The sequence below is a fragment of the Canis lupus genome, chromosome 33 (genome assembly GCF_011100685.1).
Source record: "Canis lupus familiaris isolate Mischka breed German Shepherd chromosome 33, alternate assembly UU_Cfam_GSD_1.0, whole genome shotgun sequence".
NCBI classification, from domain to species: Eukaryota; Metazoa; Chordata; class Mammalia; order Carnivora; family Canidae; genus Canis; species Canis lupus.
In genome coordinates, this window is record NC_049254.1 from 2,039,547 (window position 1) to 2,058,157 (window position 18,611).

The window sequence follows — 18,611 nt, forward strand, 5'->3', positions numbered from 1 at the left end:
TGGTACCCGGGCCGGGGCGGGGCGGGGCGGGGCAGGGCGGGCCAGGGCAGGGCAGGGCAGGGCAGGGCGGAGCCGGGCAGGGCGGGCAGGGCCCCGCAGGGCAGGCAGGGCTCTCCCCTCGGAAGCCTCTCCCCTCCCCCGCTCTGAACACCGTGTGCGCTTGGCGCCTAGTGTCTCAGGGTTTACATCTCCTCTTTACAAGGACACTAGTCAGATCAGGACCCATCCTGAAGGCCTCTTTAATCACCTCTGGAAACGGTTTCTAAGTACAGGCACATCCTGAGGTGCCGCGGCTCAGCCCGCAGGTCAGCATGCGGGTCTTGAGAGTTAGGGGTCAGCTCCTAAGTCACATGCATGTTCTCCTGCACTTTCACATACACCTCCCCCGAACATTTTGTTAAAGATTTGATAAAATTAAATGAAAATAGAAGTTCTGTTGACTTCCCAGTCCCGGTGAGTGGATTGTCTGATGGATCCGTACACAGCACTCTGGAGGCCTAAATCCACAAAATGAGAGCTAATTAGCTACTCTCCTGAAATGAGAGCTCAAGATTGCCTGTAACTACGCTTTGCTCTCGTGCTTCGATGGTGCATTTCTCTGTTGTGTTTTTCTACCATTCATTTTAAGGATCTAATGGTCTCTCAATGTTGGATCGTTTTGCTACAAAGCCTGTCTGGCTTTACTTTTTTTTTTTCTTTTAATATTTATTTATTTATTTATTTATGATAGACATAGGGAGAGAGAGAGAGAGAGGCAGAGACATAGGCAGAGGGAGAAGCAGGCTCCATGCCGGGACTCGATCCGGGGTCTCCAGGATCGCGCCCTGGGCCAAAGACAGGCACCAAACCGCTGCGCCACCCAGGGATCCCCTGGCTTTACCTTTCTTGACACATAAGCCTCTATGTGAATCTGAAGGGTTTTGAGAAATGCTTTAGGTAAATATGAAAATTCATAAAACACACAAATCTATAAAGTATTTCTTATACTAAAACACTTCTTGTGTCAAATGGCTTCACAATAAAGTTGCTTAGGAATGTAAAAATTCTTTTCCTGCCTAGTTTAAGTACTTACTACACTACTTTATTCTTTAACACAATAGTAATAATAATAAATATGACTTCTGGTATTTGTGTCAACTCAATTTCTTATACCTGCAGTGGTTTGAAACAAGTCTACTAACAGTTTCTATTTTAAAAATAAAGTGTGGAGCTTTGTTTATTCTTCAGTAGCTATTTGGTTGAGGTAGGGGAAACCCGCTAATATTCTTATGATACATTAGTATTGATTCTAGATAGTTTAATGCATTAAATATTAAAGATCAAACTGTAAGAAAAAAAAAGGGAGAAGGAAACAAATTATTTCTTTTTTTTTTTTTTAAGATTTTATTTATTTATTCAAGAGAGAGACAGAGACACAGGCAGAGGGAGAAGCAGGCTCCATGCAGGGAGCCTGACGTGGGACTCAATCCCAGGTCTCCAGGATCAGGCCCTGGGCTGAAGGCGGTGCTAAACCGCTGAGCCACCTGGGCTGCCCTAATTGTTTGTTTCTGTGTGGAGAAATTTTCAGGCTGAAAAGCAATGGAATCAATTACAAAATCAAAGAATGACTGCATAAAATATAAAAATATTTGTACATTTAATGTCAAAGGATTAAGAAAAATGGAAACGTAGTTGAAAACGTGATATAGTTAGCATCTGGAATGTAAATACAAATAAAATAGCATTAAGATATTCATAGGTGGACACAAGGTGGTAATTTATGAAAGAGATAATAACTACTATGATTTGAAAACTATTCAAACTAGGAAATTAATAGAATTATAAGGTTATCAGACATGGAAAAAACAATGAGCAAATGTTCATCGATAATAAGGTAAATTGGTGTAATAGCCTTTTAGAAATGATGTATATGAATAATTTTTAATAAAGTGCTTATAACAGGATACATTATATGTATTGTTCAACCTTGAAAATGCATAAAACTCGAGGAATACATCAAAATGTCAATACCGATGATCTCCAGTGGCATTAGTTCAGTTTTCATTCTCACAGGCTTTTGTTTTCACATTTTACATTACACTTACACTGTCTTACATTTCAGTAAGCATTAGCTTATTTAATATCAGAAAATAGAAACACACTACAAAAGTCAAAAGCAGTAAACCAGAACCCACATGACCTCTTTCCAGGCATTACACATCCTCTTAACTATTTTGCAAATATACTACCGTGTTCATCAAATGGAACACTCTGTAAGGAGCACAGAAAAAGGTCTGAAGGCGGAGGCTCATGACTTTTCTCTCAACAACCAGCAAGCTGCGTGCATTTAATCACTTCACTCCTTGATACTATATTTTCTTTCGCACCAAATCTAAATTCACCTTTATGTTACTGGAGGACTTGTTTAAGTAAGGAGATTAAGCTTCAAATCACATCGGTGGTGGTATTTTTCTTTTTTCACGGCTCCAAGCCTTGTACCTGCGGCCCAGGCCTACAGCGGTATTTGGAGCCTCGCAGGTGCCGGCAGGTCCCGGCAGGTGCCGGCAGGTCCGGGCCGGGGCAGCACCGCGCGGGCGACTCGCTGACGGCAGCTCCGAGGGAGCAGCGCGGGGCACCTGCAGAGCCGTGGGCCGCTCCTGTCCGAGCCGCGTGCGGCTGCCCCGCCCCCCCCCCCCCCCGGGACCGGGAAGGTGCAGGGGCCGCCCGTGCGCGTCACCTTGACCTCGGGCGCGACGGCGGCAGGACCCCGGCGGCAGCCAGCAGCAGCGCGAACCGCCGCACCTCGGCGGCCCTGCAAGCCGCGTCCCCTCCCCGGAGGCCGGGACGCACGCGCCGTCATCTCCTCACTGGCCTCGGAAAACCCGCCCCAACGGCGACCAGCACACCGACCGTCCTGGGGACCGAGCCCCGACCGCCTCGCCCGACCGCCGGCCCGCGGCAGCCCCGCCCCCGGACCAAGCCCCGCCCCGCCCCGCGCCGAGGCCCCGCCCCCGAACCAAGCCCTGCCCCGCGCTGAGGCCCCGCCCCCGGACCAAGCCCCGCCCCGCGCCGAGGCCCCGCCCCGGACCAAGCCCCGCCCCCGCCGAGGCCCCGCCCCCAGACCAAGCCCCGCCCTGCGCCGAGGCCCCGCTCCCGGACCAAGCCCCGCCCCGCGCCGTGGCCCCGCCCCCGGACCAAGCCCCGCCTCTGCGACTGCCGGCGGAAGCAACGGGGCGGGCCTGCCTCTCGCGGGACCTACAGCATTTCTGGCGAGATTTCGATACCGCGGGCAAGGGGTATCTCGCGGGAAGTTGAACCGGAAGAGCAGGGTGTAGACGTGAAGGCGGGTGTGCGCCTGACCTCCCGGACCGCTTAGGTGCTGCTGGGCGGCGGGGACGTCTTGTTGGGCATCTCCCGGCGGGATAATGTTGACTCGGGTGAGGGCTGGCACCTCCGGGCCGACGGGGCGGGGGGGGGGGATGCGGGGACTTGGCTGGCTTCCCGGGCAAAGCCCTGGAGTGGGCGGGGTGCCGGGACGCTTGGTGGTGGGCGCTCTCGGTCCTCGGGGTCGGGTCGGGTCGGGGTTACAGGTTAGGAGTTAGGGTTAGAGGTTAGGGGTTGGGGTTAGAGGTTGGAGTTAGGGTTAGGGTTCGGTCTCCCAGGGGTTAGTGTTAGGGGTTAGAGGTTGGGATTGGGGGTTAGGGTTCCCACTCCCAAGGTTCACAGCCGCCCGCGGACTTGCCTCCCTGCTCCCTCCGCCCGGAGCGGAATGCCAGCTCCGCCAGGCCAAGGCCGAGGGTCCTGCTCTCTCCTGGGAGCTTAGGACGTTACCTAGTAACACCTCCCTAAACGTCGGGTGAGTCCGGGAGATAGAATCGGAAGGAGTTTCCACAGGAAACAAGTGACTTTTTTTTTTTTTTTTCCAAAATCACCTTTTCATTTTAGAATAATTTTACATTAACAAGAGTTGCAAAGATAATACAGATTTCCCATAGGCTTTTCACCCAGTTTCCCCTAATGTTAACGCCTGGAGGGGCTTAATTAAGTTAATTTTGTTCCTTTGACACAGTTTCTTCTGCGAGGGCCGCTAATTTTCCTACGGCCACAAATTCTTTAACCTTTGCTTAGATTATTTGCAATGATCATTTGAAGAAACCCTCATGCTCCCTTGCAAGAAGTATCAATAATCATAAAACGCGTTCTTCAGAAAATAACTGCTCATTTGAAGTTTAATAAATTTGTAATATCAGATTGTGTCAGCAGCTTTTTCTTGTCGTCATAGCTGAAAGCAAAATCAGAGAGGAACCTGGCAAAACAGATTTGCAAAGTTGTATTGGATCATTTTGAAAAACAGTATTCCAAAGAACTTGGAGATGCCTGGAATACAGTAAGGTTAGTAAACCTCGTCTCTTGATGCTTTATGGTCAAACACAAAATAAGTCCTTTGGGGAGGGGTGCTGCGAGGATAAAAGAGGAATCTAAACCTGGCTGCCCTTTTCCTACAGATGCTAAAGAAGAGAACTGTGAGGAAATAGACAGAATCATAGGAAAATGAAAAAGGGAGAAAGAAAACTTTTAGTAATAGGAGAAAATTGTGATGGCCTTGCCTTGAGCAATTATTTTGATCTTGGAAAGAAGAATGTCCACCAGTTTGACAAAATTGATTATAGTGTAACAGAAACGTCTTAAAACTTTTGTGGGTATTTGACGAGTATCTGGAATTCAGAAGATAATACAATAAATCTTGAAAGTGGATGCTCCTCTCACTTAGCTAGAGTCACTTTATTTGGGCATCATATTTCTTCCCTGTGTCTTTGGCATGCTGTGTTTTGAACAGGTGTGTACACACACACACACACACACTACAGATTCTTTAAATGTGTTATGGAAAACAAATGTTTCTTACATAGAAATAAGTAAGATGAGTGGTATTTGTTCAGTGATTCTGCCTTTGGTCAGAGTGTTATTCCATGGGTTCTTTACATTGAGTTTTTTCTTTTCAAATTTTTATTGAAGTTCTAGTTAACATATAGCACAGTGTTGGTTTCAGGAGTAGAATTAAATGACTCATCACTTACATAAAACACCCAGTGCTCAGCGCAATGTGCCGTCCGAAATACTCGTCATCCATCTAGCCCATCCCTCAGTTTGTTGCCTATAGAGAATAGTCTCTTACGGTTTGCTTCCTTTTTTTTTTTTCCCCTTCCCTCATGTTCATCTTTTGTTTCTTAAGTTCCACATATGCATGAAATCACACAGTACTTGTCTTTCTCTGGCTGACTTATTTCTCTTAGGATAAATACATGTAGCTCCATCCATATTGTTGCAAATGGCAAGATTTCATTCTTTTTGTTGACTGAGTAATATTATTCCGTTGTATATACACCACACCTTCTTTATCCATTCTTCGTTCGAAGGATATTTGGGCTCTTTCCATATAATTTACCTATTGTTGGTAATCCTGCTGTAAACATATGGGTGCACGTGCCCCTTCAAATCAGTATGTTTGTATCCTTTAGGTAACTACTCAGTGGTGCAATTGCAGGATCATAGGGTAGCTCTATTTTTGACTTTTTGAGGAATCTCCGTAGTGGCCGCAGCAGTTTGCATTCCCACCGACAGTGTCAGAAGGTTCCCCCTTCCCCACATCCTCACCAGTTTCTGTTTCTTGAATTGTCCATTTTAGTCATTCTGACAGGTGTGAGGTGATATGTCATTATAGTTTTGATTTGCATTTACCCTGATGATCTTTTTTTTTTTGATCATCTTTTCATGAATCTGTTGTCCACCTGGATGTATGTCTTCTTTGGAAAAGTGTCTATTAATAGCTTCTGCCCATTTCTTAACTGGAGTATTTATTTTTTGTGTGTTGAGTGTGATATAAGTTCTTTATAGATTTTGGACACTGTCTCTTTATCTGAATGTCATTTGCAAACATCTCCTCCTATTCCGAAGGTTGCATTTTCATTGGTTGATTATTTCCTTTGCTGTGCAGAAGCTTTTTATCTTGATATTCTCATAGTTCATTTTTTCGTTTCCCTTGGCTACATTGCATTCTACATATATTCTGTGCCCTATATCCAGTCTTCTTGCAGTCTGGTATTCGTGGGGGAAAAGGAGGCTGGTTAAAACTATATAAACTGTTAATTCCATAAATATCGTGATAGAACTAGGCAGGAGTACCTTGTCTTATTTAACAGAGCTTGAGGGAGGAGAAGCCAGGCCTTAGTAACTTAACAGGAGTTACTTTAGCAGAAAGAACCAGGTTATTTAGGTTGAAAGAAGAGGGTGCACTGCTTCTAAAGCTGGAGGCAAAAGCCCAGTACATTTTACTCAGGCAAAAAACGTTATGTGGCTGTAGACAATGGAATTGAGTCACATTATTGTCATTAATCTCATCTTGGATCAGCTCAGTAACACATTCTTATTTACAAGGGACAGCTTTGAGCACTTTTTAAAACGGATTCAGTATTGAACATAATAAAGTCTCAGGTGATTCTGAGATAATTTGAGAGCGAATTACATGGTTTTAGGAACTCAAATACTATAAAAAAAAAAGTAGTTCATTGTTGTGGCTTTTCTTTCAAAATTAGATTTTAAGGTGGGTGTCTTCTGTCACAGAGAAGAAAGAAAAATGGTAGTGAAGCATAACGGATGCATTATGTCTTTCGTATGTAAAGTCACCCACATAGAACGTCCCAACAACCACATAATATGCATATTGCACACCAGGTGGGATTGGCTTTGTGTGGTTCTCCGAACAAAGCTCTGAGTGCTGTTTCCCATGATGGAACTCCACAGAGTTTAGGTGACTTGCTCAAGTGGACAGCTAGTAAGTGTCAGAGCAGGGATGTGTGTCTAGGCTTTCTGGTTCAAGAACTTGTACTGCTAACCCCTCTTCTCACACCTGGGGTGTAATTAGGCATTCATGGATGATTAAAAAAAAAAATTTAAAAAGCATATTGTCCTCAGATTGTATAGTCCTGTGGCTGCCGTTTCTCTGTAATGAGTTATTTTTCTATTTAATGTGCTCAGACAGATTTATAAAGTATTGTTTGACCCTAAACAAAATGAGCAGTGAACCTCAAATCCATTTAATTAGCTGTGCCTTCTGCTTCATCTACCTTTTTGTTGGGTTTTCATGGTAATTTAAGTTTTGCATAAATGTGCTGGATTTGCCCTGGGCAAAAAAGGCTGAGCTTGGAAAGTAGTCTGAGCTTGGAAGATGGCATGGGGAATTGAGAGCAAATATTTTTGTGGGGTTTTTTTTTTTCAACTTTTATTTGGAAGACATAGTGTCCTGCTTCCAGAGTCTGTTCACTTCCAGAGAAAGATGAGTACATTCTTGTCTTCCGTCTAGAAAGTGATTCACTTATTTTTAGTTTTCCTGTAGGAGATTAGTGGGAAAGATTTCATATGTATTGAAATTTTACTGTTTTCTGATAACCTGTTCTACAAATCGCCCTGTGAGCGGCCCTTTAGGGTGCTGCTCGCCCGGTGCCTACGTTATCTTGCAGGTACGCCCCTCTGTGCTGGGATTTTCAGCTCCCTGCAACGTGCTGCCATCTCACTCTGTGCAGCCCTCCCTAAGCTTTGTTCCATACTAGTCAGCATCTTGGGTGACTTCACTGAGTTCGATACTAGGCAGTCTCAAAAGCATGTTATTTTTTCCTTCTCCTATGTTGTCAGGGCCCAGTTGCATATTTTATCTCCCCTGTTAAGGGTGTCACCGTCCATGTTTCCCCTTTTTCCTCCACACCTTCAAGGTAAACAATGCACCTTAATCAGAAATATGCCTGACACTTGCCCTCTGCTGCCGGGAGGCTATCTCTAAGCCCTTGGAATGTCCTGCCTAAGGCATCTTTGTTTACCTGGGTGGTTGGGCTGCGCCGGAAGGTCCGACAGTGTGATTCCCGGTGGGGGCTACGGGCCCCGTTTGGGCCTGCTTCCCAGCTCTGACCTCCAGAGGAGTTGGGCGCTAAGCATTCATCCGGTGATGATGTTTGTGGGACTGGGCGCCAATAAAATCTAGGGTCCAGGCCTCTGGGGAGCCCTGTACTTGGCAGTACTCCTGTGCATGTGGTCACATGTTGTTGAAGGAACAGTCGTCCTTGCCTGTGATTCCACGGGAGGGGACTCCTGGAAGCCTCTCGCCGTGAGCACTGCTGTCCTCTGTACCACTTAGCTCTCACCTTGGCTGACCTTGATGGTTCGGACCCTCAAACCGCGTACTGCCATATGCCACTGCTCTGCCTCTATCGGGCTAAATGCCCTCCAAATGCGTCTACTGCTTCCTGAGAAATTTCTTAATTTGGATTTCTCTTTTATCTGTCACTGCTTCCTTGGGATGCGGCCATAGCCCCTCCATGGTTCCTATCTCCAGTATTTGTCGGCTCAGTTAGCAACTGCTTCCATGACCCTGTCCCAGGCAGTGTTGTAACCGCCTTACAGATGTTCACGGAATCCTTTGCACAGCCTTCCGAGGCAGCTACTGGTGTTCACATTGTGCAGATGTGAGCGCTCAGGTATAGGGAAGTTGGCTCACTCGCGCAGTGAAGCACAGCTCCCGCTTGGGGGAGCCTTGGGGGTTGTCTCAGCTGCCCTGTCCCACAGTGTCCCAGTGCTGGCATACCCCGTCGTGCCCCTCCTGGGACAGAAGCCTCCTGAGCCCCTCTGTCTGCAGTGTTATGTGTGGACTGAGCACATTGTTGTTACTTGACAGGCTCCTTCATCCTTCATCCCCTCTGCTGGAATGACCCTCTCCTTTTTCCCTCTGTATAGTGGTTAAGGCTTGGGTTTAAATCCGACCTCTGCACCTCGTAGCAGGTGACCTAACGTAAGGTACTTAGCATCTCTGTGCCTCACCATCCTTACGTGTAAAATAGGATCTACTTCATATAGTTATTGGGGAAGATAAAATGGTTTTCTACATATACAAAGTGCTTAGGGTACTGTTTGGCATGTGGTAAGCCCTGGGTGTTATTTTTATTACTGTTACTGTTGTTATCCAAGCCTCCATCAAGCTGTCCCATAGACTCTTGACAAAATTGCTTCTGCCTTTGTGTTCCCATTGCGTTTTCTTGATAACAGCTATTATAATTCTTTCAAGATGTCTTCTCTGACGAGGGAGGGTCTTGAAGAACCAGTACCTTAAGACTTGAGCAAGTCATGTACTTATTTATAGTTTAGTGTTTATAAACCAGGCGCTGTGCTAAGCATGGGGTGGAGGGGTAGGGCACAAAGATGGATTATATATATATGCTGCCCTCATTGGAAATCTTTATATGAACTTTGGAAATTTTGTGTGCACTTTGTAGAAAGTGAAACAAGAGCCTCAGTTAAATCTGGCTTGTCTGTAATTTTTTTTTTTTTAACACACTCTTCTCACTAATGCAGAGTTCACACACAGTGGAGAAAAACTATTATATAGCCAGACTGCAGTAGCAGAATCTGAATGGGGTGGAATGGGGTGGTTGGGGAAACAGAAATGAACCAGCATCTCTATTTCTGTTTTATCTCTTATGTTAACGTTACACAAATATTCAACCTTAATTTGTGCAAATACCTACGAAGTGGTAACTCTCAGCCCCTTTAAAAGTCAGAAGTTAGAAAGTACCAATTTGAATGGCCAAAGTGTCTCCTGTGAGCATTGTAGAGTGTCAGCCTGGGAGTGCATGCACATGTCTCCCGATCCAGAGGCTCCTTGTTTGCAGTGTTCTCAGCCTTGTGCTGGTCTCTGCCAGGAATCTAAACCTTCACTCGGGACTTCCTGTCTGGGGCACTGTGGGTAACAGATACGGACATGGATTGCCTTTCTACGACAGGCACTAAAGAAACAATGCTGGAGAAAGAGCAGGAGGCAGGCAAGTTCATCATTACAGTCTCTGAAGAATGGGGGCGCCTGGGTGGCTCCGTCATGATCCTGGGGTCCTGGGATCGAGCCCTGCATCGGGCTCTCGCTCTCTCTCAAATAAATAAATAAAATCTTAAAAAAAAAATCTCTGAAGAATAAAAAGAAAAGTCTCATAAACGTGCTTAGGTGTACCTCCATGACTTGATTGAATCATTTGAGTCCTACTTTTAAAGTGATAGAATGAGCACCCTCTGGTGGATACCAACAGCAGTAAAACAAAAGGGATTTTTATTTTTTTTAACCGTAAAAGTTTAATTGGTAATTTTGTAATCGACAGTTATACCAATTGTGCTTAGTAATACCTAGATAAAATGATACTTAATCCTCACTATTATATAGGAAGGTAGAACAGAGAATGAATACAAAGGAGTAGAGTAAAATCACAGAAAAGTTGAATGAAGGTTAATAACATCAAATAACTTTGTCCAAATAATACATTATACAATTTTTCAAGGGATACGTGTGGGCAGGCAAGTTATAGCAGTCCCCTTCTAGATTTTCAGTTTCCACGTTGGCTCTTTCACAGAATCACTCTGTTCATTATGTGCCTAAGGGAGTGTTCTCTTTCCCAACCTGCCTTTCTGTTGTCTTTCTGTCACCTTGCAGAAAAAGGACGCACTTTCACCATCCTGATGCTTCCACGTTACATTTCTCCAGGTTGACAACATGTCCACATGCTGTAGACTGGAATGTCATTGTAAGGGTTTAGAAAGTAAATGACTGATGACTAGCACATTCTTTGACAGGACAGGTGGTTTCCAAATTCTGCTTTTAACAAAAGTAAAGGAGCCCCAATCAAGTTGTTAACAGATCACTTAAAGTATTTTTTGAAGATGCATTGTTAAGTGATCTGGGAATATACTTGGAAAGAAATACAACTCAAAAAGGGAGACGTTGCTGTAACAAAATACGTTGAATTCTCACCCACTTATTTAAATGAAGGTTTTTCTCAGCTCTTGTAAAAATACAAAATAGGAATATAATTGAATTTGAACCCTGACTCAGTATGGCCTGGGTGATACTCATCTCTGAATATATGCGGACCGGGGAGGGGGGGAGAGGACGTCTCATTTCGTGGACATTGATTTCTTATCACTTTTCCTTTTTTTAAGAAAAACTTATTCATGAGAGAGGCAGAGACGCAGGCAGAGGGAGAAGCAAGCTCCATGCAGGGAGCCCGATGTGCGACTCGATCTGGGGACTCCTGGATCACGCCCTAAGCCGAAGGCAGGCGCTAAGCCGCTGAGCCACCCAGGGATCCCCTCACTTTTCCTTTTTATGTTTAGTAATTATCAAATCTATGATAGTATTTTGATCAATTTTATGATAGAGATTTTACTGATAATTGAATCCAGAATTTGCCGTTTTAAGCCTTAGAGATTTAGGCCACGGTGAAGACAAGTTTAGTGTATATGCGCGTATGTGTTTATGGCAGAGAAGTATGACAGGATAATAAAAGATTTCAAGTACAAAATGTGTTAAGATGGAGTTACATGGGGAAGTAGAATGTAAGTAGAAAAAGTTTAAAACTTTCACCTGTTCCAGAAGAGTCAGTCTATGAATTTTTAAACGGACAATGAAGGGTTTCAGAATCACTCTGGTATTTAGGTTCCACTGGATACATTTGAAAAAGTCGTATGATTCATATTTTAAAATGTCAATTTTTATAGTATGCTGGGAAGTCTGTTCTTAAATCTCTTGTGAAGATTTTGATGTCAGCCTACAGCGAGCCGGAGGGTCCCTGGTTTTCTCCCCCGTGGCGTCCGTGCAGGGACGGCCAGCATGTGCAGGTCCTGGCCTTGGGGGTCCCAGCTCCGCTGGCGGCTGGTGGAGCTGAACTCGTGTCACTGGGGATCAGGTCCCGCCAGGCCTGCGTGCGGAGCCTGGGGCTCCCTGGTGCGGGTCGGGGTCCTCGGCGCGTCCCCGTGCCGTGCGTGGGAGTCAGGACTGGAGCAGGCGTGGGCCCGCCAGCCCGGGGCATCCTCCTCCTAGCAGTGCACGCGCGTGTGTGCAGGTGCGCCCGGGTGCCGGGGGAGGGGGCGAGCGGAGGCCCGCGTCCACGCAGTCCTGCCTTCTCGGGGCGGGAAGCCGCAGGCCTCTCCGTGGTACCCGGAAGGTCGGCAGTCAGCATCGTCGGCCTTCTAGTGGTTTCTACTGCTGGCTCAGGGTGAGGTGGGCGCGGCTCCGTCTCGGTCGCAGGGCTCCCAGGGCTCCCCCGGCGGCCCCCGCTCCGAGGTCTGGTTCCGGGGGGGCAGGGGGGGCGGGCGCTGTTCCTGGGGCTGGTCGCGGCTGGCAGCCTCGCTCCTGGGCGCCGGGGCGGCGGTTGCGCGTCTGCCTGGGCTCCGCGTGAGCCGGGGGCCCCGGGGTCGAGCCCCGCAGCGGGCGTGCGGGTTAGGAGGAGTCAGGAAATGTGGTTTCAGCAAGTTCTTATTTTACGTAAAGGATGCGAGGAATTTCTGAAGGTCGCTGCCTCTGCCGTACGTGCGTCGCGGGGAGCGAGGGCAGGGCCACAGCAGCCGCTCCCGGGTTGGGCTGGCGACCCTGGGCCCCGCCGGGTCGGAGGCACGGGCGGGTCGGAGGCGCGGGCGGCGGCACCTGCGGGCCCCAGTCAGTGCAGTGGGGCGCCGCCCCTCCACCCCGCAGGGCGCTGGGGCCCGCCCCCGCGCCGCGATTTCCCTGTTAAAGGAGTCAAAACCCCAGACAGGTCTTGGTCCAGTTCGGAAAGTAAGCCCAGGAGGGACGGAGATGACGGCGGCGGCAGGTGTCCTCCGCGGCCGGTTCACGGTGGCTCCCCAGGTGGCCCCGAGGGGTGGCCGCGCGGCCCGGAGAGCTTGCTGGAAATGGGGTGGCCCGGCCCTGCTGCCCACTGCGGCTCAGGGCCCCGGCCGGGGCGGCCGTCCTCCGGGAGCGCTGGGGCCACGGGGGAAGCGGCTCCGCGGGCGGCCCCACGAGGCTCGGGCACCGCGGCAGCTGGCGGGGACCTGGGGACCTGCGCGACCGGTGAGGACGCCCCGAGGCCCCGCCGCGAAGCCACGCGTTTCCCGCTGTGCCCCCTGTCGCTTGGCGGGAGCTGTGACCGCCCGGAGCGCGGCTTGGAGACTGCGGCGAGGCGGGCGGGCGGGCGGGCGGGCGCCTGGTGGGTGGTGTCCCGGCGGTGATCCCTAAGCACCCCTGGCTTCTGTCCCCGGGCCGGGGCCTGCCCACCTGCGCTGCGGCGGATGTGAGCTGCCCGAGCTCTCACTCGGCCAGGGGGCCTCCGACACCCACTCCTGTACCCATCCCCTGACGACAGGACGTTTCCCTCCAGTATTAACCGTCTCGGGGGGTAACGTTCTCTCTACGAACCGCTTCCCTGTGCGACGCTCGGACACCTGCCGCGCCGCGAAGCCAGTCGGGCGCTCTGGGCAAGATGCTCGGCACGGAGGGGTGAGGCTGGGCAGGTGCGGCGTTCCTCTCTGGTGCAGGACTCAAGGGGCCCCTAAACTTAATAATCAGAACAAATAACACTGTGATGGACACAACTGATACAAAAGAAAGAAAGCTCGTGATGCGTAATATACCGAAGTTTTAAGTAAAGGCGGGATCAGAGCTGTTCTGGGTTGGGCCCCTCGGCAGGAGCCTATGGCAAGACGGCAAAGTCAGTGACGCTGATCCTGCCTCTGGAACAATGACCCCGTTCACTCGATTAGTACTATGAAATTGTGTTGGTATATATGATATTAATATTCTTTCCCTTTTCTTTTTCTAGGGATGTACTCATATCTCCAGCATGCTGGCAATATGCTGTCCTTCTTAACCGATTCAACTATTCCTTTGAACTCGAAAAAAATTTACATTTAAAGGGCTATCACACCCTCTCTCAGGGGTCTTTGCCCTACCACCCTAAATCAATGCAGTGCTACCTCAGCAGGACTCCAGACAGAATGCCTTCAGAAAGACACCAAATCGGAAATCTAAAGAAATACTACCTCCTGAACGCTGCCTCTCTTCTCCCGGTGTTGGCTCTGGAATTAAGGGATGGGGAGAAGGTCCTGGATCTGTGTGCTGCTCCTGGAGGCAAATCGGTGGCTCTGCTACAGTGTGCTGATCCAGGTAGTGTGCTTTTCTTTCGCAAATTGACGACTTTTAGATATCTGTGTGTTACAAAATACTTGTAAGTATACGAGAAGTCTAAGATTGAGTTCACAGACTTTGAAAAGCTGAATACCAGGCCAGTATGTTAGAATGGAAGCTTTAGCTGAGGAATCAGTGTAATTTTTTTTTTTTCAGCTAAATACTAGCAGGTAATTTTGAGCAAAATTACCTCATTTTGTAAACATGAATCTGTCTGATAATAGGAATCCTGAGAAGCTAATAACAAAGATTTTTTATTTTATGGTTGACTTTTTATGGTTGAGAGTCTTGTATTGATATCTCGTCATACTTCTAGGCGGCAAAAACATACACATTTAAAGTTATTTTTTGTATCATTGGACCATAATGTTATAACGCAGTTCTGTCCAATAGAAATATAATGTGAAGTGCATATTAAATGTAAAATTTTTAAGTAATTAAAAAAAGTCGAAACAGTTGAGATTAATTTTGGTAATATATTGCCACCCAGTATGTTCAAAATATTATTTCAACATGTAATCTGTATAAAAACTATTAAAGACATATTTTGCATTTTTATTTTCTTAACAAAGTCTTCAAAATAGGCATGTAGTGTACAGCGCCTATCCGTTTGGACTAGCTATTTAAGTGCTCATAGCCACTCGCAGCAAATGGGTATGGTATTAGACAACACAATTTTTTAAAAAAGATTTTATTTATTTATATGATAGAGCAGAAGCAGGGGGAGCAGCAGCCAGAGGGAGAAGCAGGCTCCCTTCTGAGCAGAGCCCAGCGTGAGGCTCCGTCCCAGTCCCTGGGATCATGACCTGAGCTGAAGGCAGATGTTTAACTGACTGAGCCACTCATGCCCCCAGACAATGCAGATCTCAAAGACTTTATTTTTTTTAAGATTTTATTTATTCATTCATGAGAGACAGAGAGAGAGGCAGAGACACAGGCAGAGGGAGAAGCAGGCTCCATCCAGGAAGCCCGATGTGGGACTCGATCCCAGAACTCCAGGACTCCGCCTTGGGCCGAAGGCAGGCCCTTCCTAAACTGCTGAGCCACCCAGGGATCCTCCTCAAAGACTTTAAAAAGTTCTTTGCAAGTAACTTATCACTACCATTACTGGTATAAAAATGATGAAATGTATGTTAATGTACATTTATATAAATTTTTGTTAAAAGTAATGAGTCAACATTCATCATACATTATTTTCTTAATTAGATAATGAGATTTAAAAAATTATTTCAGATTTCCCTGGATAAATATTACTTATAGCTTGGTGAGATAAGATTCAGCATCAGTTCTGTCTGATTTTTGTTTGTTTGATGGTTTTATTTTTATAAATGCAGATGCTGTTGTTTATTATAGATAAGATGATGGAAATGGTGGGAACTGTGTTATAGTAGTTTCACTGAGCTGTTTAAATCTTGAGTCATGACCCCAGATCACATCGATATTTTTTCATCAAGCATTATTTTAATGATCTGCTAGGTGAGCACTCTAGACCCACTTTTGATTTTGTTGAAGGCAAAGGGTTACAACCCATCTCAATTACAAAAGGCTACCAGGCCTGGTCGTTTAACTCTGTTCCCTTTCTCAGCCAAGGTTCCCATGTGTTTCACTGCCTTTGTTTGGTGCTCTGTGAATGTCTGCACCTGGCACGATTTGCTGTGATGAGATTCAGGATGAGTGAGAAGCAGGCCTCCTTAGGTGTAAGGTGGGTGAGGGGTCACTGCGAAGGGAGATGCCCTGATCAGAGGTGTTCTTCAGGAAGGTGATGATCCAAAAGTTGATTCTTTTAAAACTATTCAGTCTCCCTTATTATCCCTTAGAAAGTGATGTGTCCCTAGGGCATGCATATCCCAGTTTGAAGACTGCTAACTTGTATCTTCCTTTGAGAGCACTCCCTGTTGAAGTAGATTTCAAAACCTTTTATGGGAACGGTGAATCCAGTTGTCCTAGGCATTGGTACAAATATATCAGTTAACTGTGCATTTAGGAGAAAATATACTGTGTGTTTTAGAGTTGCGATTAAAACTTTGTTATTGAAGCTTGCTGTGTTTTTTGATGTGAAAAACCACAACCAAAGGGCTAATTTTGTAAGGTTTTTTTATTATCTTTATAATTTGAGATGAAGGTTTATGGAATCGTGTTATAAGGAGTATTTTCGCTTTCATTCTTATTTTGTTATATAAGTTTTGAATATTGAGTTTTTAGTATTGTTAAAAAAAATGGAAAAGAAATGTCAAATTTGGGTACCGTGTTGAAGAGAGAGCATTTTAATCCTAAATTATCTTCATTAGTAGGCTATAGGTATTTTACATGCTTGTGATAGGGAAGGTGATTTGATTAGGAATACAAATGCAAACTGATATATCCTAGGCGTTTGAAGTGAAGAAGCCATCTTCCTGTTCTGACATCAAGGGCAATGAACCACAGGCAGTGTTCCAAGTAAAGAAGCTTTTCATCTAAGTGGGACTAATGATAATGGTTTAGTAAGAAGTACAGATGTCTTCATGCTGATGCTCAAAGCCCAAATTAGGTTAGCTACAGTGCTTGAATTTGGAATGCAGAAGCAATGCTAAAATAAGCTTTTAAAAGCAAAACCTAAAATGATGGCTGCAGCTAAATGTGCATTTATACAACAAATTTCCTTAGCTCAGTACTGGCCTTTATTCTGGGCCAAGAGGCTCACAGCTTTGAATGATTAAAAAGCTCATATTTTAGGACGATTAAAGAAATTAGCCTATTTTTCTTTTGGTCCAGCTGCTCCCACCTGTTAGGAATGGATTGTCCATTTGTTTTGTTTTTGTTTTTGTCAGCACAACCTTTATTATGTCCTGGTCTTGATAGAAGAAGAACGAGCAATTCTGATTCTAAATAGGAAAGCATTAACCTCCTAAGAATGACCCAGCTTGGTAGAGTGGCTTGATCAGCTTCCTTGCTGAGGGCTCTGTCCTCAGAACCTCCATGAAATTTTCTTTGCAGCCAGTAATACGTTTTTGACATCTAGTTAGCCTTTGGTGGTAGAAAAGACTAGAAAGTCTCCTTCCTTTACTTGCTTTTATCCTGCTTCCTGCCCTCTCAGGCCTCAGGCCTCATGCACACACTATAGGTATCACTTTCCCCCCCTCGTTCTCCCCTGCCAACTTTTTTTTCATTCTTCAGGTTTTCACTAAGGAGTCAACTTTCCTAGAAAGCCTTCCAGAACTCCCTGCATTAGGTGCACTTTTTAGTTTGGTTAGTAATAAGTACATTTTGGAATACTTGAGTGTGTGCCAAGACCGTAGTAATCACATGGTATAAATATGTTTTCAAACATTTTTTAGTAGTCTCTACTTCTGGTGTCTTACGTTGTATTTCTTTATATACATGTTTCTGAAGTCCTGGGGCCCAAAGGAACACAGTGTGACTATCACTGTTGTACATGATCTTATTTAACCCTACAGCCCCATTAGTTGGGCATTATTATCTCCCATTTAGAGATGCAACTGAGAAAAAGAGAAGTTAACCTAAATTGTCCGAGGTAATTGACCTCCTAATTGACCATCATCTCCGTGGCAGATCTGAACATTTCAGAAATGTGCACTTGACTCTGTTTGGAGGTCTCCTGATGTTATTCAACTGCTGATGTGTCCAGCATCCTCCCATTGGAAAGCTTCCTGACAACAGGGGATGTTCTCACTGTTTTTTTTGTGTTTGTAGCTACTAGCACCATGCCCAGTCCAAAACAGGTGCTTAATAAACCAGAATCTGAAATGGTTGTATTCTCAAGTGTATTTTAATCTATGGTCAACTGTGGTTTTTTGGACAAATTTGTCGTTAAGTTTGTTGTGAAGTTGTAACATTGCTTCCAGATATCTCAAAGAACCTTACCATTAGCCTTCATTAGCACTTCTAATAATATATGGGTAATATTATTCTAACTTTTACCTTGAGAGGGACATTATAATTTCTCAGATAATCATAATTATGGCTTATAACTCCAAGGAACAACTAACAGAATTGCAAATAGACAGAATTGTTGGGGTTTTTTTTTCAAGTTAATTGTACCACAGCAAATTAACAAATGAAACTACCAGCTCAGTTTCTTTCCATGGACCAAAGGCTGCCACATACAGATGGAAAGCCTTAATGACTTTTTCTGGTATTTGTTAAATTCATCTCCTTTCCTGCTTAGATGAAGAAATACCAAAATTTGGTTTATTTTTTGACTATTTAAGCATGAGGTAAATTCTGTTTCAATGCAGTAAGTCTTAGTGTGTGTGTGTGTGTGTGTGTGTGTATACACACACACTTATATGAAACTTGGGTTGTGATATATATTTTGAAATGTTTAACCAATCTAAGACAATTTTAAATAAAATCTACATCTAGGCCAAACAATATAACATAAAGCTATATTTTAACTAAGAGACTTATTTTAAAATGCTGAATTGTGAATCTTGACCAAAGCTGTAATTTAATGAAAAACTGACCTGATTTTCAATGTTAGCAATTTAAATATTCTTTATTATAATGCCATGTTTCAAATCAAGTCAGCCACATTAGTGAGCACACATTATGTGTGCAAGGCCTTGAATGGTAGATGTGGAGCTGTGAAGGATACAGAAATAATTGG

The 18,611-nt window shown here is 45.4% G+C and overlaps 1 protein-coding gene across 3 annotated transcripts in view; it reads left to right on the plus strand.

Annotated features, from left to right (window-relative positions):
• The first annotated feature begins 3,264 nt into the window (after positions 1–3,264).
• The window catches only part of NSUN3 (NOP2/Sun RNA methyltransferase 3), a 55,150-nt gene continuing 39,803 nt past the window's right edge, over positions 3,265–18,611 (plus strand). For 2 of the 3 annotated variants that reach the window (XM_038582510.1, XM_038582511.1), the window contains exons 1-3: positions 3,265–3,416; positions 4,262–4,371; positions 13,641–13,984. In XM_038582510.1, coding sequence (XP_038438438.1) covers positions 3,405–3,416; positions 4,262–4,371; positions 13,641–13,984 — 466 coding nt within the window. In that variant the 5' untranslated portion in view covers positions 3,265–3,404. Of the gene's footprint in view, positions 3,417–4,261; positions 4,372–13,146; positions 13,319–13,640; positions 13,985–18,611 lie in introns of those variants that run through there. The other variant, XM_038582512.1, reaches the window with a different exon arrangement.